Raw genomic sequence first — 27,090 nt, 5'->3', positions numbered from 1 at the left:
ATAAGGACTAATGTTGGGACGAATGACACCTGCTTCCAAAAGTTCCTTGATTATTTTTTCTATTTCATTCTTTTGGGTGAACGGATATCTATATGGGTGCACATTTGGGGGTTGGGCCCTTGGAACTAAGGTGATGCTATTATCATGTTCCCCTCGCGAGGGTGGAAGCTCATGAGGCTTGTCAAAGACCGGCAGATGGTTATTTAAAATCTATTGCATCTCAGGATGAATTGGCAGAGACTTGGTTTCGACTGCCTGGATGGCATTAAATTGAGCTATAACTCCATGATTGCCCTTTTTTAACAATTTTTCCATCCTATGCGAGCTGATGACAGAGGGGGCTCCTGCCTGGAGTCCACGGAGGGTATGTGTGTAGTTGTTCTGCTTAAAACTCATATATAACTCCTGGAAATCCATTGTGATTGGCCCAAGAGTGCGGAGCCATTCAGTGCCGAGGACAATGTCGCAACCTCCCATGTGTATGGCAAACATGTGGGTTTTCAACTGATAATCCCCCATTTGAATTTTGACATTTTCATAGCGGCCTTCACATTTCATTGTGCCCCTATCCGCAATTTGGACTTGGAAGTTAGAAACTGCTCGTACAAAACGATGCACTGCTTCTGCAACTTTTTGATGGATGAAATTATGTGTACTTCCACTATCAATCAAGACTACTACTGGGTGATGTTTAATAAAACCTCTGATTTTGAGAGTTTGAGGTGAAGAAATCCCTGCCAAAGCATGCAGCGAAATAACTGGTTCATCAGAGACATTGTCCTTTTGGTTGTCTTCTTCTAGAGCCTCATGTTCCTTAAGTGGTGGATCTTCCTCTGTTGAGCTGTAGTCAGTGGCATCAATTTGAAAAAATTTGGGCTCCTTGCATTTATGACTTGGGGAGTATTTTTCATCACAGTAGTAAAATAGTCCTTGCTTTCTTCTTTCGGCCATCTCCGCAGGTGACACCTTTTGGACCTTAAGTGTTTGAGTCGTGTTGTGAGCCTGTGGGGGGCGACCTTTAGCGAAGAAATTTGGGCGACTGTACTGGGCTGCTAATGCACGTTCCATGTTACGAGCTACCTTGCAAGCCTCCGCCCATGTGGGAGGGTGGTGCAGTAGGACTGGGGCTTTGATGGCTTCTTTAAGACCACTGATAAAACATTCCGTGTAGAACACATCTGAGAGACCCCAAGTGTGGAAGGCTAAGGCTTCAAAAGCTGTAATATATTCATCCATTGTACCAGTCTGTCGGAGCTTAGTAAGACGACCCAAAAAAGAAGATTCCTGGTCAAAGCGGTCTTGAAGAGCTTTTTTGAATTTGGTCCAAGTCAGAAAAGGTCCATTGCAACGTTGATGCCATTCCCACCATTGCCACCTTTCATTGTCCAAGTACATGCTCCCCACCATAAGCTGAGTCGCATCATCTAAGATGTTATTCAGATTGAAATATTGCTCCATTTGTGCTATCCATGCTGACGGGTGAGAACCGTCAAATTTATGCATATCCAACTTGGGAGGTCGCTGACGGGGTTGTTGGTGGGTGTGCCAAACATGAAAAGAGTGGCTAGACTCACCCTCACTGTGTCCATTGCCATTATACGCCTCCTCATGGGCTGCCTCCTTGCCCTTCGGGATTATGCTCTCGACCAGGCTAGTTAGTCAGTTAAGCTGAATGTGGAGGGATTGCACGGAGTCTTCAAGTTTTTCCATCCTTTCATTGGCCATCGCTTGAGCTCTAGTGTCTACCATGCACCAACCTGATGTTTTTTGAAAATTGGGACCGCCTCAAAAAAATTTCACTAAGAATTGAATGGTACCACTGTGCTCAGCTCGTCGTCCTGATTCTGATGGGCTAGATCACCAATAAGCGCCCCTTATCAATACTGCAGTCGCCAAATCCTCAAAATGTCAATGTGGCCAAAAGTCCTGCGAAAATTATAGCCCGGTATAGGAACCCTTCACAACGACTCAGATCTCGTGGATCTGAGAGATCTGAATGGCGGATCAGATAGTTCTGGGCGGCGGAACAGACTGCTGCTTGCAGATCTGATGGATCTAATAGATCGGAGTGGCTGGTCTGCTAACTCAAAACTGCTGGACTGATGTCTGCTGCTGCTGCACCTCTTTGCGCGCTGATCTGGCAGATATGATGCGTGATCCCCAGATAGAAAAGGGAACTATGGTCTCAAGGAGTGTCAGGTGCTACAGATTGCAATATACATAAGGGTCTGACAGTAGTACTCGGCCCAATGTTTCAGGGCTCTAACTAAGGAGGATCAACTGTACCCTTAGCCGTACAACCCGACTACCCTATCGTACGGGCGAGTAATCTCTCCGAGTGTTGTTCTCGGTGTACTGTAGCAGCAAGACGGCTGAAGGTTTATCTATGGCGAGGTTGCAGAGGAGCTAAGGGGCTTCCGATATACCTAGAAGGTACTTGGAAGACAGTCCGTACGCGGTTCTGTCTAATGCGCTACTACTCGAAGGGGTACCCACAGGGGTTACAAGGGAGTCCAACAAGCGTGACCACCTCTTGTATTTCCTGCGTGCATGCCTCCCAAAATCCGTAGGTTTATGCGCTCAATGACAGATCCCATGGTTTAAAGACGTCGGAACACGTCTCTAGCCAAAAAAAAAAAAAAATCTACGAAATGGAGATCCCACCGTCCCTGGAAAGTGCTCTGATACCACTTGTTATGCTCTTAACCTGCAAAAGATACCCAAATACAGAATATGTGAAGAAAGATACCCAGAACATAGAACAGTGAGAGACAACAACAAATACTTTATTATTGAGAAAGCAATGTTCACTGGCCTCTTCGAGGGGGCAACCTCCAATAGAGCAGAGCTCGATACAAAAATAAGACACGATGCTCCTCGCAGGGAGTCTCTATCCTTTATATATGACTCATACATGCAATACCAAGGATCAATACCATGGGTTTTATCATTACCATCTATCTAATACTATGGCCCATTTGCAACTAACTGTGGTCCCGTCATTAGTTGCGGGTTAACCACTTACAATTATTAATGTGGGCTTTATTGACTCTTGACTATGACTCGATCCCATTACATAAATAAGGGGGTTAGGGTGGGACCCTAACATAGTGGGTAGACTCACCAAATATGCCCAATTCATGGCAATTAGAAAAACTAACAAAACCAAGCAAATTGCGTAAGTGTTTTATAAAAACAGTTACAAACTACATGGTTTTCCCAAGGTTATTGTCAGTGATAGAGACACAAAATTTGAAGTCAAATTTTGCAAGGATTTCTTCCACCAAGCAGGAATTTCTCTCAACATGAGTTCAGCTTATCACCCTAGGCAGATGGTCAAACTAAAGTTGTAAATAAACGTTTGGAAACATATCTTGGTTGTTTCATCACTAAAAAACCAAACAAACAGTCTTAGTGGTTATGCCTGGCAGAATGGTGGTACAATACCACGTATCATACTTTAACTAAAATGACTCCCTTCCAAGACCTATATGGTTATGAACCACCCCAGATGGAAGGATTTTGCGCTGCACAATTCTAAGGTTCAAGCAATAAAGAACAACTTAGAATAAAACCAAAGAATTATTAACTTTGTTAAAAGAAAATTTAACAATGGCAGGCAATAGAATGAAGCAACAAGTTGATCGACACCGCGCAGAAAGAGAATTTGAAGAAGGAGATTGGGTTTTCGTTGGACTTCAACCCTATAAGCAGTTATCATTGAAACAACAAGGGAAAAATAAGTTATCTCCTTTGTATTATGGACCATAACAAATAATAAAAAAAAAACAAGTAGCTTGTCTTATGGATTAAAGCTAGCAGACCATTGTTGAATTCACAACACATTTCACGTATCAAGCCTCAAAAAGGTACTGGGTCAAAATCAAACAGCTCAAACAGAGATACCTTAGACTAACGAAGAAGGAAGGATCATATTAGAACCTAAAGGCATACTCGCTACTAGAGAGAAGGTACTGTCCAACACTGTTAAAGAATACTTTATCAAATGGAAATGACTACTAGAAGAAGACTCATCATGGGAGACAGAATGTTTTCACCAACAACACCCAAAATTGCCCACACTTTGAGGAGAAAGCATTTTCAAGGAGAGGCAATGTTATGAATAAAATATTCATAACTTATATATATATATATATATATATATATATATATATATATATATATATATATATATATATGTATGTATGTATGTATGTATATATATGTATGTATATATATATATATATATATATGTATGTATATATATATATATATATGTATGTATATATATATATATGTATATATATGTATATATATATATGTATATATATATATATATATATATATATATATATATATATATATATGTATATATATATATATATATATATATATATATATACATATATATGTACATATATATATATGTATATATATATATACATATATATATATGTATATATATATATATATATATATTAATTAAAATAATAATAATAATTAAATTAGTTGTCCATTAATTATGAAAGGAAACTTTTTTTTTTTCCACTGGAAAAATCGTAATCTTTCATTGACTTAGAAAAATTACATATTGTAGATGCATTTTGCATATGCTGTATGTTTTTCTACCACATGTGGGTAGCTGTATAGCTATTCTATCTGTTCAAAAGCAAAAATCATCACGCAGGATATTCTTTGTTATCAGTTATATATATACATATTGCCACGCAGGGCTTCAGTTTTGTAATTTTTATCATCTATGTACAAAAAAGTTCCAAAAAAGTATCATTTTCAGATCTGTATCTCATGGGCTGGCTGCCCTGTGATAGTGTGCATCTATGTATGGCCGGTGGTAGTATTGGTATGCATTTGTTCCTCGTTGCTCCTGTATCATCCACTCTCCTCTGGGAAGTGTCGTGGCCTCCTTGGATAGTTGGTCGGCACTGTTGTTGTGTTCCCTGTAGATATGTTGACAAGTGATGTCAATAAATTGTGCCTTCAGTAAATTAATATCATCCAAAATGTTGTTGAGAGTGTGTGTGTGGCAAACAGTAATATTGTTGAACCAATCAATGACAATCTTCGAATCTCCATATATATGAATATGCATGCAATTGTGTCCCAATGCAAAATGCAATAGATGACGGAGGGTGATAATCTCAGCAAAATTATTTGTGCCAGCTCCCAACCCCAGTTTTGCTTTGTAGTGATGCTATTCATTGATGAATAGTAGAAAACCTCCCCCACAGCCCTGTTGTTGGGCTGCGCCATCGAAGAAAGCCCGTGGGGTGCTATGATCAATATGTGTAGGGTCACGGGGACTTCAAACCTTAGGCTACGGCGGCTCGGGTGTCTCATTATAGGCCGATATGATTTTGGAAGTAAGATGCGGCCAGTGCACAGGTTTATCTTCGAAGATCATTCGGTTTCGTGCAAGCCATAGGTACCAACAAATAATGATAGGCAGGCTTTGTAACTTGGAGTTTTTATGATGGTAAAACCAGTTTTCCTAGGCTCGATTAATGTCATTGCCCTCCCATTTGCTGGTGTGTTGAATAGAGAATGATATAGATTGCCATAAAGACGTTAACGCAGAACAGTGTAAGAACAAATGAATGCTCGTTTCGGAGGTATATTTGCACTGGGTGCACCAGGTCGGTCCATAGACTGCACGACACATGAGATATTCCCCAGTAGGGACGACTCCCTTTAAGATACACCAGAAGAATAGCTTCTTCCTGGGGGGAGCGGTGAGTTTCCAAATAGAGTTCCACCAAAAAGAGATTGTGTCCGGAACCTTATGCGATATCAGAGTGTGATAGCCAGACTTTGGGGTGTATACTCTGTTCTCCGAATGATACCATACGAGCTCGTCCTGCCCTTGTTTGATCCTAATATGCGATTATGATAATGCATTGATATATGCCAACCAATCTTGATGCCAGAGTGGTGGTATATTAATCTGAATTGCATTTTTCCAACGCTGTTCAAATATGGAAGTGTTTTGTGGATCAGCAATGTCAGCCAGTACTTTAATCCCCTGTGAGTGAAGATGCCGGATGAGAGCTTCAGGAAGAATGTGCCTACCGCCGCTTCCATTCTAGGGATCCAGACCAATACGGGCCTGTGTTCCATCATTGATTTTCCATACCAGATTATCCCTGATAAGTGTCATAGAGTTGAGAAGCGCTTTCCAAACAGATGATATACCAGATTTAGGCCAGGAAGGGAGGCGAATCCAATCCATGATATGAAGAGGCCAGATATATTTGTGATATGAGATATTGGTCCAGAGGTTGTTTCCAGTGAGTAAGGTCCACCCCATTTTAGCCGCAAGGGCTTGAGCGAATGAAGGGAGATCTTTTAGACCCCATCCATCCCATTTCTTTGGAGTAGCGATCTTCTTCCATCCAACCCAAGCAAATATGCGCTTTTCCTGATTCCCATTCCACAGGTATCTATTGCAAGTTTGTTGTAGCTTGGCCAAGATGTTGTGCGGGATCCATGCTAATGCCATCCAAAAGACCGGGGTAGCTTCTAGGACAGCTTTTACCAGAACTAGTATGCCTGCTCTTGAGAGATATCGATGGCTCCAGATATTGAGGCGCTTCTCCAATTTTGCGACTAGCCAGACCCAGTCCGCAATCTTTGAGCTGATAGGCTTGATCCAGAAACCCAAATATTTGAGGCTGAGATCTAAGGGATGGATGCTGTAAGGAAACAGTTGTTGGGCCAAGTGGGATTCATGGATGGAAGTTCTAGAGAGAATAATGGAGGATTTTGAATCACTACAACAAAACCAGCGATTAGCGTCCCTTTTTACTTCTTTTTTTGCATCTAGAGCCCATTTTTGGTGCTATTTACATCCATTTATCAAATATGGTGCAAAACTTGACACAAAATTTGCATCAAGTTTTGCACCAAATCTTACACCAAGTTTAGCACCAGGTATTGCAATAGGTTTTGCACCACGTTTTGCACCAAATTTTATGCCAAGTTTTGTGTCATCCTTTACACCAGGTTTTGTTCCAGGTTTTGCATCAAGTTTGGCACCTAATTTTGTTTGACATACTTTTGCATCCTCATTTGCATCCACTTTTTGCACCTACACTTGCATCAACTTTTGCATCGACTTTCACATCCTTTTTTGCATCCTTTTTTAAATCATTTTTTGCATCCATTTTTTCATCCATTTGTGCATCCCTTTTGCGCCAAGTTTTACATCGTGTTTTGTGTCTAGTTTTGCATAAAATTTTGCATCTACTTTTGTTGCATCCACTTTTCCCTCTTGTTTGGCATCCATATTTACATCCTCTTTTGCATCTATTATTGTACCCACTATTGCATCTAATATTTTTGTGCCACAATTAGCGCCTAGTTTGGCACCTCCTTTTGCACCCACTTTTGATTATAATTTTGCATCCACGTTTGCATCCTCATTTGCGTCTAGGTTTTCATCAACTACTACATCTATTTTTGCATCCCTTTTTGTATCCAATTTTGGACCGGGATTTGCATCGGGTTTTGTGTCTCGTTTTGCATCTACTTTTGCATCGACTTCTATTGCATCCACTTTTGCACACAATTTTGCATCCACTGTTGCACCCATTTTAAATTTCACTTTTTGCATCCCTTTTTACATCTTCATTTGCATCATACTTTGATTCTTTTTTTGCATCTATCATTACATCCACTTTTGTTATGCCACAATTTGCACCATGTTTTGCACTCACTGTTGTATCCACGTTTGCTTCCAATTTTGCATCCATGTTCATATCCTCTTTTGCATCAAATATTGCATCTATTTTTGCATCCACTTTTATGTTAGGTTTATGCATTGGGTTTTGCATCTCGTTTTGTATCTACTTTTGCATCTACTTACATTATATCCATTTTTTGCATCCAATTTTGTTTTGCCTGTTGCATCAATGTTTGCTTCCACTTTTACATCCATTTTTGCATCTTATTTTGCATATTTTTTGTCTATTGTTACATCCACTTTTGTTGCACCATATCTTGCGCCTACCATTGCAACCACATTTGCTTCCACGTTTGCATGCCCTATTGCATCCACTTTTGTTTCATCCATTTTTGCATATACTTTTGTTTCCGTTGTTGCATCCACATTTGTTTCACCACAATTTGTGCCAAGTTTTACACCTACCATTGGACCCATGTTTGCTTCTACTTTTGCCTTCATGTTTGCATCCAAGTTTGCATTGACAACTGCATCTACTTTTGCATCCACTTTTGTGTCAGGTTTTTCATGTTGTTGTGCATCTACTTATGTTGTATCCACTTTTCATCCAATTTTACTTCTATTGTTGCCCCCATTTCTATGTTCGCTTTTGCATCCCTTTTCCAACACTCATCATATTTTCTGCATTGATGATATTCCTTATGGCATTGACAATTATGAACAATTGATGACAATGTCAATAATATTTACAATGATGAAAATGAAGATGTTGGTGATGACATGAATTGTGATTATGATGATAAAGACGATAGTGGTTACAATGACAATGATGATGATGGCAATGATTATGATGATGACGATGCTAATGACGTTGGCGAATCTTCCCAATTTTAGATGTTGTCATTGTCATAATCATAAGCATTATCTTTGGTGTCATGATCATCATTTTCATCTAGGTCATCATCAAAAACAATAATGGCATGAATGATGATGATGCATGATTACAACAATGTCGATAGAAATTACATTAATGATGATGATGGGGATGATAAAAATGACAATGACGATAATAATGGTGGTGATGATGATCATCATCAATCATCTGTCAAAAATAGAGTTGTTATTTCTCTTACGTATATCAATGTGTCCTAAACAACCCTTTTCTAGCACTGATCACATTTTTTGGGTTGATGATATTTCTTACAACATCTACAATTATGAACAATTGCAAACAATGTCCATAATGATGATGATGATGGCATGAATGGTGATTATGATGATAATGTAATGATGGCAATAACAATGACAAGGATGATGGTGATGATGATGACAATGATTATGATAATGAGAATGACCTTACAATCTTATGGATTCGTGAACAATTACTAGTTTCAATACCATCTTCTGGATACGTATTACTATCATACTTTTTAAATTTTCTGTCTCTCTTGAGGTATCTTACTATAATTGTGTTGTCAACACTAGAAAGATATCTTGTTGTAATGGTGGTTCTAATGTTAGCACTAGCAAAGTTTAGTAGGGAGGATGCTACTACAAGAGGAATTCCTTCTAACTGACTATGGCATTCAAAATGAGGCTTTATGGGCTGCTTGTTAACACATGTTCTCATGCTCATATAAAATTAATGTGAAAAGTTGCTTTAATTGGTTCCCATGCATAATTGATATTGATAATGGGGTGGTATAAAATTGTAATGGGCATATCCGTTAGTTAGTTATGATGGGTCAACAACATTGAAACCATCCAAGTGACATTTCACCTTGGAACAATCGTCGCTCGTGCGAAAACACGAAGTTTATGTAAATGAAAGTTGTGATTGTAGTGGAATTAAAACCATCGAGAAATATTAAAGAAGACGCTGCCTACCAATTTTGAAAGACAACCAAGGCATTGAACAACTATTTGCATTAGGATGTAGTGAGGGAATCGAAGGAAATTTGGCAGCCCTAAGTTGCCATTACTATTGCCAATCACACATTCAATAGTAACCATAAAAGGTAGCCACATATAAACAGAACCTCGAGGTGTTGACAGTCAGAATCTATTGTAATAGCTTTGACGTATATATAGTTTTGTGTTTAGATGAGAATGAAGTGGGCTTCATCCAGGGTTCGGCTCAATCCTTGTCCATTCCATGCAGTGGTGTTTAATTCGCCAAGCAAGAGAATATTACGTGAGTGTTCAGAGTTAAATCAACAGAAATCAAGGACGTGTGATTGTCAAATTATTGCTCCTCCCTTATGATTGAGCGCTTGATGCGATGGTCATTATCCTTGGGTGATACTTTTATTCCCCATTTTCTATTGAAAAAGTAGCGTTTTTCCTGTTCGATTATGATAGGATTGGATGAACGCCGGTTTGGGTGGATGTAGACCCATGTTTTTTTGTGGTGATCTTCAAATGTCTTGAGGATAAGAAAAAAATCCTTGACCAAGGTCCATGGTTTTGGGGATGAGTTGGTCTTCTAGTGAAGCCATGGTTTCCCAAATTCAATCCTCTCACTATGTTGCCGATGACTACTCTAGTATGGGTAAGATTCCCAGTTTTCCCATTCACTTTACCCATCTAGATCTCTTAGAAAAAGTGGGCAATTTTATTGGAAGATTCGTCAAAGTAGACAGGGAAAGACTTTTGAAAGGCATTTTCACCTATGTTTGCATATGTGTTTAGGTAGATCCCAATGAAGTTTTGCGAGATAAAATTGAGCTCAAGTGGATGGGAATTGTGTATTCCCAACCCCTGGACTATGAAAATACAACTTTTCGATATAGGAATTACCAACAAGATAGACACCTTCAAACTGTTTGTCCCTTTCCAATAGGGGCTTCCTCCTTACAGTCATCTAAGAACTCTAGCTATAGTTGGAGGGATCTTAAGGAAAGAGAGGGATCCAAAATGTAACACCCCTCCCTTGTGTGTCAAACTTTGCAAACCTAAGCTGAGAAAAGCTAGGTATGATGTGTAATATAAAAAGTAAATACATTATTAATAAATTAATCACTTGGAAAAGCGAGACACCAAGAGATGAGATTCTTGCCAAATCACATTGGTGAATGGGAAAGGATAATTCTTTCATGGTAAAGCTTCTCGATTTAATTCTAGATAAGTTGGATGGATTGGAGATAAATATCCATTGAGAAAAACATAAAAGTTGTGCGGGAGAGAAAGGCAATCTTCTATGAGGAAAATCCTCATGGGACAGAAAGGTGAGCTTTTATGAGATAAGCCTACGCAAATGGATAAAAAGATCCATAAAAGTGAGACACCGCTAATGGAAACCATATCATGAAAGAAGGTATTAAATACCCATTGCATAGATCAATTGGAGGCGGTTGATCCATGGCAAGAACCTCGACTCGGTGGTGAACTGAAGAGTCATTTCTAGGTTGGGTAGCGGTGCTCTGTTTTCCAAGTGTCGTTCTCTCTTTTGATCTAGTTTGACTCACTTGCGTGGATTGTTCTGTATGTTGGTTTCTTACCCTCTATGTTATAAATTCCTTAGCATATGAGAGAATTTGCTTGAGTTTTAAATGCACTGCATGTGGCGTTAATGAGATGATTTTATGGATGCACATAAATGAAATTCTAATTACATTCACAGTATGTGGATCTTATGTAGAATTGGTGTTAACCTGTCTTTTGTTAAGATAGTGAATAGTCGTGCTTGAGCCGTTATGCAAATTTGTTAACTATAGAAATGAGGTGGATTCAATCCACTTATGTGTGGTCATAAATAGTATTTCAATTGCCTTACATGTTCAACAACTGCCTCCAAATGTTGTACGACTACCTCGAAGTACCAAATAAAACAATCATGAGATGTCGGAAATATTTATCATGGATATACTACCATAGGAGTACTATCACATGGAGTCTTATGCCCAAACATTCCCTAGTCTCAACCTGTCCTTATATATGCATGTTTAGGAGCTCTTGTCCCAGCTCGTCGGCAGGGTCTGTATTCGCCAATAAAGAGTAGAACGAGGTAAGGGCGAACTAGCTATCCCCTGAACCATTCCCCCGACCAACCAATTGTTAGGCTCACAACCCGGCTAGGCAAGGTCAAGTTTAGGAACAACCTAGCTAGGCGAAGTGAGAGAGTACCGTAGTTAAGCGCTGCAGGGTCAAAGAGAGAAGGTGAAGGGTTGGATGCCTCACCGATCAATGGGCTAAAGTAGGGGTTGGGTGCTTTGTCAAGCCCCCCCCGCTTCTTATTCACCAGTGTCGTGTCGAGAGCAAGGAACATTCTGGCAAATTCAATATTAAGCATCAATCTGCGATGAAACAGGGGATTCCTCTATAATCGGCTATGGGCTTATCTAGAAGGGCACCTCCTGGCCTTATGACTGGCATCTACACCTCCTTCCTTCCATATGATAAGGTCAATGGTGAAGTGGGTCTAATCTCTTGCTATGGAACTTCATGCATGGACAAGGAATCAATATCTACCTACTATGCCAAGGGGACTATTAGAAGGGTACTAAATAGGACTAAAGACTATTGGCTATTGGAATGGCTAAGTTATACTAGATCTAGATCTTTATCTCGGTAGAGAAGAGAGTAAAGAAGTGAAACGTAGAGATGCAAGTATCATATGTCTAGACTAGTATAATATGTATAGAGCTCGAAGAGAATGAAATTCTCTGAGAGCTAGCCATGGCTCAAAGAGCCTCTTTTTAGTTGTTGAATTTAATGTCGACTGCTTTCTCCTTTCCCTTATTTCCTCTCTCTTATTCTTTTTTCTTTTCTCCTTTCTCTTATATCCCTGTCCTTTCCCCCCTCTCCCTACCCGTACCCCACCCTCGCCCGGACGACCCTCAAGCGTGCCTTCCCCTATCCTCGCCCTATGATCGCTTACCGCTTATCTTTTTTCTTGAACTCATACCTTTGATGGCTCCTCCGGAGAGCGTTCCGTTCTACTGCGGTGCCGTCCCTTACCTCTTTCAGAGTAAGATAGACTTCTTTCTTCAAACAAGTAACAGTTGTTCGAAAAAAAAGAACAACCAACAACACCCAAAGTACTCATACCGACTTTCTCTCCTACCGAACCGAAGCAAAGCGTAGGTAACCGACTTTCTTTCTCTCGATACGGCAACCGAAGCGAAGCGTAGGTAACCGACTTTCTTTCTCTCCTACCGAAGGTAACTACTAAAGGTAGGCATTCATCTACCGAAGGGAGGACGACAGGTAACTGACTTTCTTTCTCTCGATACGACAACACAACTACCAAAGGTAGGCATTCTTTCCGGCATCTTTCCAACTCTTTCTCTTACCTCTCTTTCCAAAGGAAGGAAGGGGGGTGTGGGGGGAAGGAAGGATCAGCTTCCTTCCCACCGCCAATGAAGGAAGGGGGTTGTAAGGAAAATATTATTAGTGCCAAATGAAAATTTATGTTAGGGATGCTTTCACATAGTTAGTTTTGTAATTATTATAAACATCACATACATAACAACCACAAATAAAAAAAGTATGTAATATATAAGAACAAAACTAATGAAGTTGTTAGTACTAAAATGAGGCATATACTATCACATGTAATCTTAGATATACTTAGTGTGAAACACCATGACATCAATGTCTGAGCAATTTGTAAATGTGCAACAAGGGCTCAATAGGGGGCTAATATTTATTTGATAGTCACGTTCTTGGCTTTGTTGCTTCATTTGAAGGAAGGAGGACACTATTGAATTATTTCAATTACATGGTTCACACCTTCCAAGTATTAGTTAACTTGCCTAAAAAGGTTCCTAACACAAGTGATCAATGCAAATATCACCCATAGGCTACTTTTGTTCACAAAACTTAACTCTCCCACTTTATTTTTGTAAAGACCCACTAATTCAAGTGTAGCCATGGTAGTTGATGCACAACCTCATGTGCACCAAAAAACATCCCATAACCAACCTCCTCGAACCAAGCTTACCCTTCCACTCCTAACACCAAAATGTGCAACACTTATCATAGGGTCCAAGGGGTATTGTCCTTGGTGGCCTCTCATCACTATTGATAACTAGGGTTGAAATGTCACACCCCATGCTTGTGAAATATCTACATCATTTGGCACATTGAATTCCATCCATGCGCACCAAGTTCTAATATGCATGCATGCTTATCCTATATCTGCTTATATTTAGGAATGCCAACCATGACATAACCATTACAATATCTTTCTTCTTATTCTTCTTCTTCTTATTACTATAGAAAAAAAGGACCCTTTTGTTATTCACGAGGAAGAAAAAAAGCACAAACATTGACAAAAAGATTGTAACTTCTGTCATTACAATGGGTTGCCAGAAGACAAGGCATCACGACCCAGAAGAAGAGAAAAAGAAGTTGTTGTAAAACCAGGGTTTTACAATTTTTTTTCTTCTGCAAATTATAAGACTGACTAGAAATGACAATAGCATGCAACCAAAAATTGTAGAAAGTGTATTATACAACCACGAAGAGGGCCCTACTATGAGAAAAACGAAGACAGTGACTAGAAATGACATTAGCCTGTAACCAAAAATTCCCGAAAGTGTATTATACAACCATGAAGAGGCCCCTGTCAAGAGAAAAAGAAAGACATTGTATTTGAGGCTAATTGAAAGCTGAATGTAGATTCACTTGAAATTTATAGTAAGCTAGTTGATAACTAATTGAAAATTTGACTTAAAGCTGATCCATATTAGTATATGGGCATCGAATGAGAACTTTGAACTGGGTTGCCAACTAATTCATCATAATATATGTAACCTGTCTCTAGACAAATAATTCTTTTTTAGAGAGAATCTACAGTTGTATTTAGCTCCCTATGGATGTGATGGAAATTGATTTCCTAGAAGTGGTTCTTTAACTCCACAATTTTGCTTTTCCAGGAGGATAAACTTATAACTTCCAACTATGCTTTACTGTCATTTTTTTTTGGCTCCATTACAATATTTGTATGTCAACAACATGGCACACTACAACCAAGAAGATGAACAATTACATCATTAAGAGTTACAAAACCATCTTGCCATCGAATAACCAACATTAATTAAACAACCATTTAACAACATAATAGCAATTACACTATATATATATATATATATATATATATATATATATATATATATATATATATATATATATATATATATATATATATATATATATATATATAGATCACATTACACGTATAAATACCGCATTTCAATAGAAGTTAGATGAATTGCGCTAGTCCCAAAGTTTTGCTTTGACTTGAAATTAAACTCTTCTTCACTTTGTGATTTTTGTGTTATCCACTAGCATAGACCCATCTTAAATATAGATATAATATGAGCGGAGAGGGATCCAATTTCTTCATTGGCAATTATTTTTTATGAGCAAACATTATTTAAATGTTTTGTATTTTTTTTTTTTTTTTAATTTATTTTGGCCGACACTAGCAAAATTTCAACTTTGATGATGGACAAACATCGCTGTAACCATACTAGGCTGTAGAGTGAGCTTGGCATATTCATATTATTTTCATCCTCAACATTGAGGATTGTGTAAAGCTCAGTGGAAGATGCCCCTTGGAATGATGGAAAAACATGGTTGTAACCATACTAGGCTGTAGAGTGAGCTTGGCATATTCATATTATTTTCATCCTCAACATCGAGGATTGTGTAAAGCTCAGTGGAAGATGCCCCTTAGAATAGTTTTGATGCCCCCAAAATGACTTCCATTCTCAACCCCTCCCCATGACATTTGAACTTAAGACCTCGTAACAACTAAACCCCATACAAACCAACTACCCTACAACTTATCATGGATCAACCACAACAATACTTATTATAATAATTTAAAACCAATATTTCTAATTACTTTTCCATATTTATCTCATTTACAAACCCCTCAACCCCATCCCATTATTATTACAATAAACACAATAATATATCACCGAGGAAAGAGTTCAAAATTGCGAAAACAAAAAACGCACAACAACCTCTGATCCCAACATGACAACATGAATGAAGTAGGCCTCTCATGTTGGAGATGATTTAGGGGTTATTCCATGGCCTTCTCTCCCTTTGAAACCCCCCAACCATCCCTGTAAAAATTTATTATATTATCTTTAACGATGCTACTTTTACTCTCAATCTTTAACAGCTACCGGCCTTCCCTCTTCAAAACCCTTATATAGAGTGTTTTCTCTCCATCGACCTCAAAAACCCTTATATAGAGTGTTTTCTCTCCGTCGACCTCATTACCCTTTGCCTTCGAAGCATTTTTGCACAGTTAAATCCTTTGTCCAAAATCCTCGGGGCTTCGCATTCGTGTCTGATATTGGGCGAGTTTCTGGCATATTTTGGATCCATCGATTTCATTCGAGCCCTCCCTCTGTGCACTATCTGGTATTGGGATGGCTGGAACTCAGGAGGATCCTGTTCTTACACGGGCAGTAGATGACGATTCGAGAGAGAATGAGGATGATGCCGGAAAGGAAGAGGACACTGGAGCTCAGGTTGCACCCATTGTTAAGCTTGAGGAGGTTACTGTCACCACGGGCGAAGAAGAGGAGGATGTCCTTCTTGACATGTAAATTTCTTAATCCATGGCTATTTCATGATTTTGTTTTCTCAGTTGAAAGTTGTTTTCATGGCCTCTTCGGTGGCCCTTTTCCTGTGCACATAAATGGGACCTTGACTATAAGGAAGATGCATTTGGGCAGTTATTTACTTCTAATTTTTCTCCTTTTTAGTAAGATCTGTTTTTATCGGATTCTCGATGTTTTGTTCGCCTGTTGATGACGATCGGATTTGTCATTTCAATGGGGTGCTGAAGAAACTCTATGGTAGATGCATTTAGCGGGCTATGGTTTGTTTTATCGGGTAATTAGGGTTTTGCTTTTCTGTGTATTTTGTGAGTTTCTTGTTGTTTTGATGTCCCATTGATATTTTGATCAGCATTTTTTGATCTCATTATGGTCTGTAATAATTGTTTTCCTATGTTGATAGGTTGCCGATGAAGATTTTTTCGGGGATGCATTTGATGGTTTATTTGTTATCATTGGGGGTTTTGTATTTTGACGAGTCTTTTTATATTTTGTTGAACTATAGGCCATCCTTTTTTCAATTTCTTTGAAGAATCTATGATGGTTTCTCTGTTATTCTGGTTTAGTGGGGGGTGTGATGGTCATTTGTTATTGTTAAGCATACGGGGTTTCGTATTTTTTGGTTTTTGGATTAGCCATTGAATACTGAATTGGGCCTATTTGATAATCTGTCTTTTGGTTATTGGCATTAGGGTGATTTGTATTTTTATGTTGTGAGGTGATATGATTCAGGCATATGTCTGTTTTGGTCTTCTGTCAACTGTTGTCGTTGACTTTCTATGATGTTTTGAACAGGCTGTTGATCATTTCTGTACTTTATGGGGATGTATGGGATGAGCATTCTTTTGTTATTAAATAGTTGATGATTTGTATTCTTACATGTTTGATGTTATTATTGAGCTTTTTTGTGGGATCCTTTTCGGTAATGTTAAGGAATATCTCCTGTGTTTTTAATAGGTCGTTGGTAATTTATCTTTGAATGCATTTGATATGGTGGGATATTGCGGACGTTACTTCTAATGGATGTCATGGGCTCTTAAAATGATCCTAATGCAGTTTCATTGTTTATTAATATTCCCATTCTTTTTTATATGTTTGACCCTGCAGGAAGGCGAAGCTGTACAGGTTTGACAAGGATGGGAATCAATGGAAGGAGCGTGGTGTAGGAACAGTAAAGTTTCTTAAGCACAAGGATACTACAAAGGTTCGGATGGTCATGAGGCAATCCAAGACATTGAAAATATGTGCAAACCATTTAAGTATGTAAATTTGTTTGTTTGTTTTTTTTTGTGTAATTTCCCCCCTGAGATTGTAATAGCTTATCTTACGTCCAAGTTTTAAGAGGCTTTCTGTGCCGAGAATTTGTGTTGATCCTTATTATCTGGATTATGTTTTTTTTTTTTTTTTGCCTTGCAGTTCATTCCCCAATGTCACTTCAAGAGCACGCAGGTAGTGATAAAACTTGGGTCTGGCATGCAACTGATTTCTCAGATGGGGAACTGAAGGAAGAACTCTTCTGCATTCGTCTTGGCTCTGTAGACAGTGAGCACTATTCTTAGACTCTTCTAATCCTTGTTATGATCTTTTCTTTCTGTCTTGTATTTTTCTTTGATAAAATCAATGTTTGAGTACCTATATTCTTGGATCATTTCATTGAAGGGTTGATTTTGCATATGTTCTTAGGATGCTTTTGTGCAGATTATAGTGGGTTGGTAAGGGATCCCCCTCCCCAAACACCCTATCAGCATAGTTAAGACTTGAGTTTAGGGTGGCTTTAATTATCTCTGGTAATAGCAAATGATACGGAGGATTGTGCATAACCCACCCCCTTTTTTATTCCAATAAGCAGAGGTGGTCACTATGGTAATCCGATTTCAATTTGTAGTTAGAAAATGGGGTCACAACTTTCCATATTTTTTGTTTTGTTTTGTCTTTTTACATCAAACAATAGTATATTTATTAGAACCATAGTCAACTAAACAAACAGGAAACAATTTATTTGACAGGTGGAAGAAGTGATAGGCTTAGAGCAATTGAATTGTAGGCCATGCTTCTTGACAAATTGATGAACAGATGTCTCCTTACTTGAGATTTAGGTTGGCACCATGGCACCATCCTGTCCATCATTATACAGTAATCTTGTCATTATCTTCTTCACTGTGAATGACTGGCCTGTTCCCTGCAAATAGATCTGGGCATAGAGGAGCCAATCCAAGAACAGTAATCTCTAGCACAAGACAATATTAATGATCTAAATACCTAATCCTGAAGCTTGAGTTTGATTTTTCTCTACTGGTTCTGAATCTCTGATTGAGAATCTCCCACTCGTCATTATCAAACCTTCTCCTTCATCATTGGCATCAGCTGCACTGCTGAGGTACTTTGGTTGGTTGTCATTGGAGTTGAGAGCTTGAAGTTTCAAATGATTATAGTAACAGAAAGCCAGAAAAGCCAGTCCACACCCACTCAAGTTTATGACTGTAACCTTTTCATTTATTACAGACAAAGATTATGTTATGAGCAGCCAGTCCTTGACAAGACCAGCAACATTCATAGTCAAGGCTGAAGTCTTTCCTATCAAAAGAAACATTGCAAGATTAAGAGCCAAGGCACAAGCAGAAATGTCATGTAATCCAAATCAAAGGAAGAGACCCTGATTATCAGAAATGGGTATTCTACTAAGGCCCAGGGGGTGCTGAGAAAAACAAGGCAACAAGGAGCAAAAAATATGTGATGGGATTCAACTTAATCCCTTTTGATGTTCGTGGAATTTGTATGAGAACCAATTGGGTAGTCTCACATGCAACTGCACTTAACTGGAGAATCACCTCCCATGCATTCATCTTGGCCTCCCCATAAGCTGAAATAGTAACTCCAATGGATATGGCCAACATATTGGCCTCGGGCTCACCTTTATAAGCTTCTTTCTTCAGGGAAACCACAATCAAATACACAGCAATGGGAATTAGAGCTTTCAGCATTTGAAATAATGATACTGAGAGGAAAACATAGGCAGAATTTGAAAACCAGAGACCCAAAGAATACACTTATCAATACTATGGGTTCAACGAGCTTGAAGACTCTTACAATAGCAACAGCCAGTGTTGAGTAGAAGCCCATGTGAATCATGGTGGGACTGATCACACTAAAGTTGTCAAGCAATGGCAACTCCAATGGATATGGCTAACATATTAGCCATGGCCTCGCCTTTATAAGATTCTTTCTTCAGGGGGACTGCAATCGAATGCATATCAAATGGGCACAAGAGCTTTCAACATTTGAAATATCGATACTTTGAGAGACATGCACCAAGGGCTGCATCATTTAGGATTTGTACTCAGTTTAGGTGTCACATTCAAGGGGAAGTTGTTATGCTTTCCACCACTTCATAGATTGTTAGAGTGATGAAACAAAAGAGGCTCCCTCTTGAGGCTAGATTATGTCATTCATATCAGCTGTGTTGTTGATGTCCTAGCTCAGCCAGGTCTTGCCAAAACTCTGTTGAGGTTCAAAATTTATTATAAACTGAAATGTCTTCACAAGAATTGACCTCATAAAATGCCATAATCACAAGATATGCCATACATGGCTGTGATTATGGCTCGCAAGACCCTTAGACTTTGAGCAATGAGGCTCGCAACATCACTTATGATTATGCACTCTACAATTCTGTGACCAGCAATGTCAAGCAATTGAACCGCGATCTAAATCCTATTTTGTCAGCAATAAGTACTATACTTTGTCTTTATTTAGTGTAGAGAACCAAGCACTTATTCTGCTCATCTATAGAAGGGACAATGGTTGTTTGCCTATGAGGTATAAGGAAATCCTATCAGGAATACCCTAGGTGCCCTTCCTTCGGTACATCTAGTAGTTAGCTAAAATTGGTTTTTCATGACTCCAGTTCTATTTTCAGTGGGCGGCTTGGCACCATTTTTAGAAAGGAGGTGCAAAGGAGCTGCCTAACTTAATTTGGGTGATTTTAAAATTCCTCTTTGTTAAATTTGGAAAACTTGAAGTTTGGGAAATGTTTATTTTGTATTTTTGACAAAGTTGACCCCGTTGATTAGTTTGCAACTTTACATGTGAGATGGAACTTTATTATTGAACAAGAAAGCTGATTTGGAATTCTTATTTGTTGAGACAAATTAGTTAGTAATGGAATTCTAGCTGATTGCATGAGTTTTTGTTTACTTATGAAGAGATCAAGCCACTTATTGCAATGGTTTAGTGGAAGCCATATTTATGGTTGTTATCGGGCAATTTTGCAGCATTTTCCTCACTTCAGCCACTCAACAACAGTTAGATTTTGCATGAATAGGCCACCCACCTTTGGGAATTTGGGGAGCTATAAGAGAACACTGAATGGCATTATTTTCTAGAGTTTTCTCAGTGAGCAGTCAACGTTCTCTTCCATCCTTCCTTTCTCTCATTGCTGCCTACATCTCTGTGCAGTGCATACTATTGCAATCATTCTCATATTTTATCTCCATGATGCAAACAATCTTTTGACTAATACAGTGATGGAGTTTGACCATGCAGTTTCTTTACAACTCTCCAAATTCGATGGTTGAACAGTGTTGTATGTCGCGGTAGTGTGAATGACCTAAGTGCCTGTACTTTGAAGATTTTTTATCACTTAAAAGTGCACAACCATCTTTTCTTCTTTCATATTTGGTGGTCGTGGACTGGGATTTTGCATATTATTTGATCTTATAAGTTTCTTGTGTCCTTGGATGCTTACACATATATCAATGAAAACTACTTTCTGTGCTGATCACTCATATTGACCAAGCATATGCTTCCAAGTGCTGAAAGTGCATGAACACGAGGGACACCCTCCTGACTAGAGAAATGACAGTCCAAACAGAGGAGTAATTAGCTGTGACCTTAGGCTAATTAGTAATTTCTCATAGTTGTTTCTTAGTTTTGCACAAATCAGATCAGAGAGAGAACACTTCCCAATACATAGTATTAAAAATTATAAGATGAAGTTTGAATTTAACAAAGTCAAAGGATGAACCGAAGTCTTGGATAGCTAACGCAGATCTGACACCTTCATGAGACAGAAATCAGAATGCATGGACAGAGACTACTAGGAGCTTTCCAGAATATTTCCAATCTAACTCATGCATGGACGAGCACAAATTCTCTTCAACAAGAGAATGTGCAAGTTAATTAATCTTCAGTAAGTTGACTACATGTGGATGAGATATAGTGAATTATCTACAAGTTGAAAGGTTCTTTAGCAAATGTATGCTAAAAACATGTGGATCTGGATTAGCTTAATCTCCAAGCTAGGTTACAACTGAATGTACATCATGGGGGGTAAACATGCAAGGGTCACTTAATTGTCAACAGCCATATACAAGGAATTCATATCACCCACCTGAGAATCGGGCAAACTGAAAATCACTGATATGTCGATGTTGCATAAGGAGAACACATATTGCCCTATTTCCAGCTAGAGGCCCCATTATAGTCAAGGTTTGCATTTTCAAGACTACAGGGATTGCAATTTTCATTCACAAGAAAATTTGTCCCATTTTCTTACCAGAATATGCATCGAGAAGAGAGGCTGAACCGGTGCCCCTTATTCCATGCCTAATCATCAAGCCCAAAATAACACATGCTTTTCTTGGTGGAAAACATCACTTGTGGATGACAATTTAGCAGAAGCATGAAAAACCATGTGAATGGGATTATCGTGCACCCAGATAACTAAAAAACAAATAAGTCTATCAAGGATTGTGCAGACGGAACTTGGAAGCAGTCGAAAAAATCCTTGTTACGACTCGAAAGACCCCAAACATCTAAAAAGGTTGTGAAGGCTTTAGGGAACAAAGCATGATGCTACAATTCCAACACCAGAAGTCAATAAAACGTTTTTTTCTCTTTTACAATGTCATGAAGATCGTAACCTCGAATACTAGAAGAGGTAAGCCAGAAAATAAGGGTAGAGCTCTATAAAAAGAAGCTAATATTTGACAAGCCTGACATTGTGTTTGTCTAATAAACAAAGTTGTCAAGTGAAGCAATTGAAATGGTATATTTGAAAAAACACAAAAGATAGAAGAAAACAATGGGCAGAGTATATGGCCTTCTGATATGGTGGGATCAATACAAATTTTGTACAAGTATATGTAGGGAGATTATGGGTAAGCTAAGACTTCTCCTCGAGCATTGGAACTTGTAATTTTATGTAACCAATGTCTATGGAACTAATTTAGCTGTTTCAAAACCTATCTATTGGAAACTCTTGTAATAAGAAATGAAGAACTATTGCAATTACCCTGTAGAGGCTTTAATAACACCTGGTATTCTGGTTAGTGATTTTATTAGACCTCATGTGCATATCCTACATGCACAGGATGGACTATTCATATGTTACAGGGTATTATTCTTATTATTTAGGGTGCACATCTTCAGGTGCTCAAGAACGATTACTAGAACAATCAGTTAATTCTGCAATTTAAAGGATGAAAAAGGAGGTTATAGGAGTCTAGTTTTGGTTCTCATCCACAATGTCACACTAGTCTGCCTGGGCATGGTTCTCATGGTTTAATAGTGACTTGAGGAGTCATAATACCACAGATCACTAAACATGAACAGCTAAGGTAGCCCAAGGACAATGGCCATCTTTACACATTAATTAACAGGTTTACATTAATTATCCTAGGGGGTTTTAATACTTCCAAATGCTTAAAAAACAGTTAGCAGAGCATTCACATTACACATTCCAGCAATCTTTTCTATAAACCAACCAAATGCAGTCAGGAGAGCCCTCCTTTTAAACTATACAACCTTATTGTTAGTATGATCAACCTTATTTTAATATATAGTGTGACAAACCGTATGTGACAGGCAGGTGGAAAACTTTTCTCGCAATTGACTAAGCGACGTCCTGCGAGCCAGACTTGAGACGGAAACCCTCGTCAGAAGTATATGCTTGGCTCTTTTCCAAACAAATGACGAGTCAATGAGGTTTTGTGTAATCACTTCTGGTATCGTATTGGGTTATTGTTAGAAGCGATAATTGGATTCGGATTCTCATCGAGTGAGTTGTTCTGCTTTCTCAATTTGAGAGGGTTTGTTTGGAGGGAAAAATGAAAGAGGACATACAAGAATAGTGAGGGGAAAGATGCAGAGGAAGAGGATTGAGAACATCGCCAGCAGGCAGGCTACATTTTCCAAATGTAGGTGGATTGCTGAAGAAAGCTTACAAGCTCTCGGTGCTCTGCACTGCAGAAGTTGAACTTGTGATTTTCTCCCCAGCAGGAAAGCTCTATGAACTGTTTTTTAGTGCAAATCCTACTATTTTGATTCTAATAATCATGGCTATGCAAACCTCATGAGATTCTTACTAATAACCCCGGTGGTGCAAGCCCTAGTAAGCTCGATGTTGAAAAACTTAGTGTAAAACCTCCAAATCGCTGGTTTTGTTGTAGTGCTTATTGGAGAGTATATAAAAAATTTCACACCTTTTTATGAGATATGGGAGGAAAACATGTTAAAGATTTTTAATAAATATAAAATTTCCAAAATGATGCTAGTTACGTGTGATTCTTTTTTCATTGTTTGTGATTATGAAAAATGAAACTCAATGTTTTTTCATTAGTGCACACATATTTCATTATATAATTGCATATAGAAAAATCATTCCAGAGCCGATAACAATAAAAGTGAAGAATTTATGGTCCAACATTATATTTAAGGGAGATGTTTAAGGATGACGTTTGAATTTTGTTTTTCATTTTAAGACAATTGGAGCAAATATTAGGAAGGACTTTGAGAAAGGATTGTCCTTGATTTTCGAAAATGGAGTTTTTCCTTTCCAGCCATATGCCCCAAGTGACCATCAAAGGGAGAGCTCATATGTTTTTTGGATGTTTTCTTTATAGCCATTTTTTTACACATATCCATAGAGTCCCCATGCCATTGATGTGAATTACTTGTTCGGTTTTTTTTAACCAAAATTTTTAACCAAACAAGAAAAATTAAAAAAATACCTCAAGATCAAAGACTGAAACAAAGACCTACTGACATACCTTTTAAAGTATGGAAAGAACTTATAAAATCATATGAGAAGTTGGATGCACAAAGAAAAGCCGGCAATGAGAGCATTCAGGTATTGAATTTTTCATTAAACATTATTTAGAATGTATTAATACTTATAAGTATCTTAGACATGTATTTGTGTGAAAATAAATTGAATTGGTTTATGTTTAAGGACAAGGCATCCAAGGCGAGGTTAACCAAGACAAAAGTCACTCATCGTAGTGGCCAGAAAGGTTTAAAAGCACTGATAACAACCTTTGTAAGTATATTAAACATGTGATATTTTTTTAATAAATTTTGTACTAGAAGAAATTCATTGTTATCTAATTTCTCCCTATTTACTGATTGATAGGAACTAAAATATGGAAGACCTCCAAATCATTTGGAAAAGGAGGTGCTGCAGCGAAAGAGATGGGTTGAATTTGTTGTTTGGATGGACTCTATGGTATGTAATCTTAGTTGGATTTCCAATATACTTTTAAACCATATTTTCATTTTATTTTTTAGTACTATTAGATATTATATCTTACCTCATTTTATGGTTAACATTGTATAACAAAAACATGCGTTGTGTTATGTAATTAATACTAACATGTAATATTGATTTTTTTTGTCAGAATGCTATAGGTAATGATTGCCAAGACGATGATCCAAATTATGTTCAACATATATCAGGAGATGATGAGGATGAGGATGAGGATGATGGTGGTGAAGGAGGAGATGATGATGATAGTTGCGGTGTTGGTGATGATGTGGATCAGAGTAATGAGGATGGTCAAGATGATCATGAGGATGATCTTGGTGGTGGTAGCTAGGCATGCACATGCATTGTTTTTTATGAAGAAATTATTGTGTAGAATGACATTGTTATGTTTAGATGGGTGTTGTGAATTTACCCTATATCAATGAGACATTTTGATTTTGTAATCATACGATGAGTTTGATTTATGTATGTTGTTAATTTATCGTAGAATAACGATATTCATGAAATATTTTGATTTGTTAATCATATTTGAATTTTACTTGTTTTGATTAAAAATAATACTGATTTTATTAGTATTATGTTGCTATTTCATACATGTTTTGAAAATTGTTAATGACACATTGTTATTTTTTTGGATGGATGTTGTCAATTTCTCTTAAATTTCTTTACAAATGATTTTGAATTGTGATATCTGCTTTAATGATATTTAGAAACTATCATATATTTCACTATGAATCTATAAAGGGGGTCATATATGTCAAGAAAAATATACTCTATATAAGAAGTCAAATGCGGATGTAACCATGGATGCAAAATTGAAAGTAAAATTGGATGTTAAACTAGGAATTAATACAAAATGCAAACAATTGACATACAAAGTGTTTTAAATTAGAAGTGAAAAATTGTGCAATAGTTGACACAAAGAAGGGAACAAAACATGGCATACAAAAGGATATCAAATTGGGCAAAAACAAGGACACATAAATGGGCACCAAATTAGATGCAAAAAAAGACAACAACTAGATGTAAAATAAGATGCAAAGTTGAGCGTTAAAAAGAAGCAAAAAACGTTACAAATTAATATGCCAAATGACGATGAAAATAATGGTGTAAATTTTGGATGCAAACTTGGGTGCAAAAAAGGAAAAAAAAAAAGATGTAAGAAAAGACATAAAACAAGATGCAAAATGGGGCTGAAAAAAGGTGAAACCAAGGATGCCATATTGGATGTAAAAAATGATTCCTAATCACATGCAAATTTAGGCTCGAACTCAGACAAAAAATTATATGCAAATGTGGACACAAAATGAGGCAAAAAAAGATGCAAATTTGGATGGTGAAAACGATGTAAAACTAGACACCAAAAAAATGCAAAATTGGATGAAAAAGTCGGTGTAAATAATGGTGCAACATTGGACACAAGTAGACACAAAAAAATGGTGCAAAAAGGGGCATAAAATAGCTTAAAATTGGGTGCAAAACTTGGTGCAAAAACAAATACAAAAGTAGACGTAAAAAATGACTCTAAATTGAATGTACCATTAGACACAAAATAAGATGCAAAGGTGGACACAACACATGACTCAACATAAGATGCAAATATAAATGAAAATTTGGATGCTCAAAATGATGTAACATTAGATGCAAGAGATGGTGTTAAAAATGATGCAAAATTGGATGAAACAAATGACGCAAAATATGGTGCAAAATGAGATGGGAAAAATGGAGACAAATCAAACGTAAATGTGGATGTAAAAAATGGTCCAAAAAAAGATGCAAAAATGGATGCAAAATTTGGTGCAAAATCAAATTCAAGACATGGCGCAAAGATAGGCACCAAAGCTGGTGCAAAAATAGAAGCAAAAACTAGTGTAAGACTAGATACAAAACCTGGCGTAAGACTAGATGCAAAAACTGACACAAAATGGATGCATAAAAAGACGTTAAATTGGATTCGAAATACAGTGTAAACTTGATGCAAATGATGGTGCAAAAATGGAAGCAAAGAATGACACAAAATAGGAAGCAAAAGAGAATGAAAAATAGATGCAAAAAATGACACAAAACTAGAAGCAAAACCTGTCATAAAATAAGATGCAAATCTTGGTTCAAAATTTGACGCAAAAAATGATGCATAGTTTGGTGTAAAAAATGATGCAAAATCTAGCGTGAAAAAGGATGCAAAATCAGGTGCAAAAAAGGACGCTTTAAAAATTGTACAATAGAGCCAGATTTAGCGCCAGGTTGCTCATCACAATTACAAA

The 27,090-nt window shown here is 37.7% G+C and overlaps 1 protein-coding gene across 6 annotated transcripts; it reads left to right on the top strand.

Moving 5' to 3' along the window:
- Positions 1–15,942: 15,942 nt before the first annotated feature.
- On the top strand, positions 15,943–25,013 carry LOC149153922 (ran-binding protein 1 homolog c-like). 6 transcript variants are annotated; one of them, XR_016262596.1, is made up of 6 exons: positions 15,943–16,268; positions 17,392–17,543; positions 17,734–17,826; positions 24,515–24,601; positions 24,695–24,787; positions 24,960–25,013. XR_016262596.1 is itself a non-coding variant. In XM_089439806.1 (5 exons), the coding sequence occupies exons 1-4, from the start codon at positions 16,093–16,095 to the stop codon at positions 24,760–24,762; spliced, it is 489 nt and encodes a 162-aa protein (XP_089295932.1). In that variant the 5' UTR covers positions 15,943–16,092; the 3' UTR covers positions 24,763–24,787; positions 24,960–25,013. The 6 variants fall into 6 exon arrangements, 4 of the variants coding, with proteins under 4 accessions (XP_089295932.1, XP_089295931.1, XP_089295934.1 ...); XR_016262595.1 differs by having other exon boundaries at positions 17,701–17,826; XM_089439806.1 differs by lacking the exon at positions 24,515–24,601.
- Positions 25,014–27,090: the final 2,077 nt, after the last annotated feature.

This window comes from Pinus tabuliformis, chromosome 9, assembly GCF_031772625.1.
Source record: "Pinus tabuliformis cultivar Carrire ecotype Pingquan chromosome 9, CPIR1, whole genome shotgun sequence".
NCBI classification, from domain to species: domain Eukaryota; kingdom Viridiplantae; phylum Streptophyta; class Pinopsida; order Pinales; family Pinaceae; genus Pinus; species Pinus tabuliformis.
The sequence above is the reverse complement of the archived record's forward strand: the minus strand, read 5'-3'. Positions and strand labels throughout refer to the sequence as shown.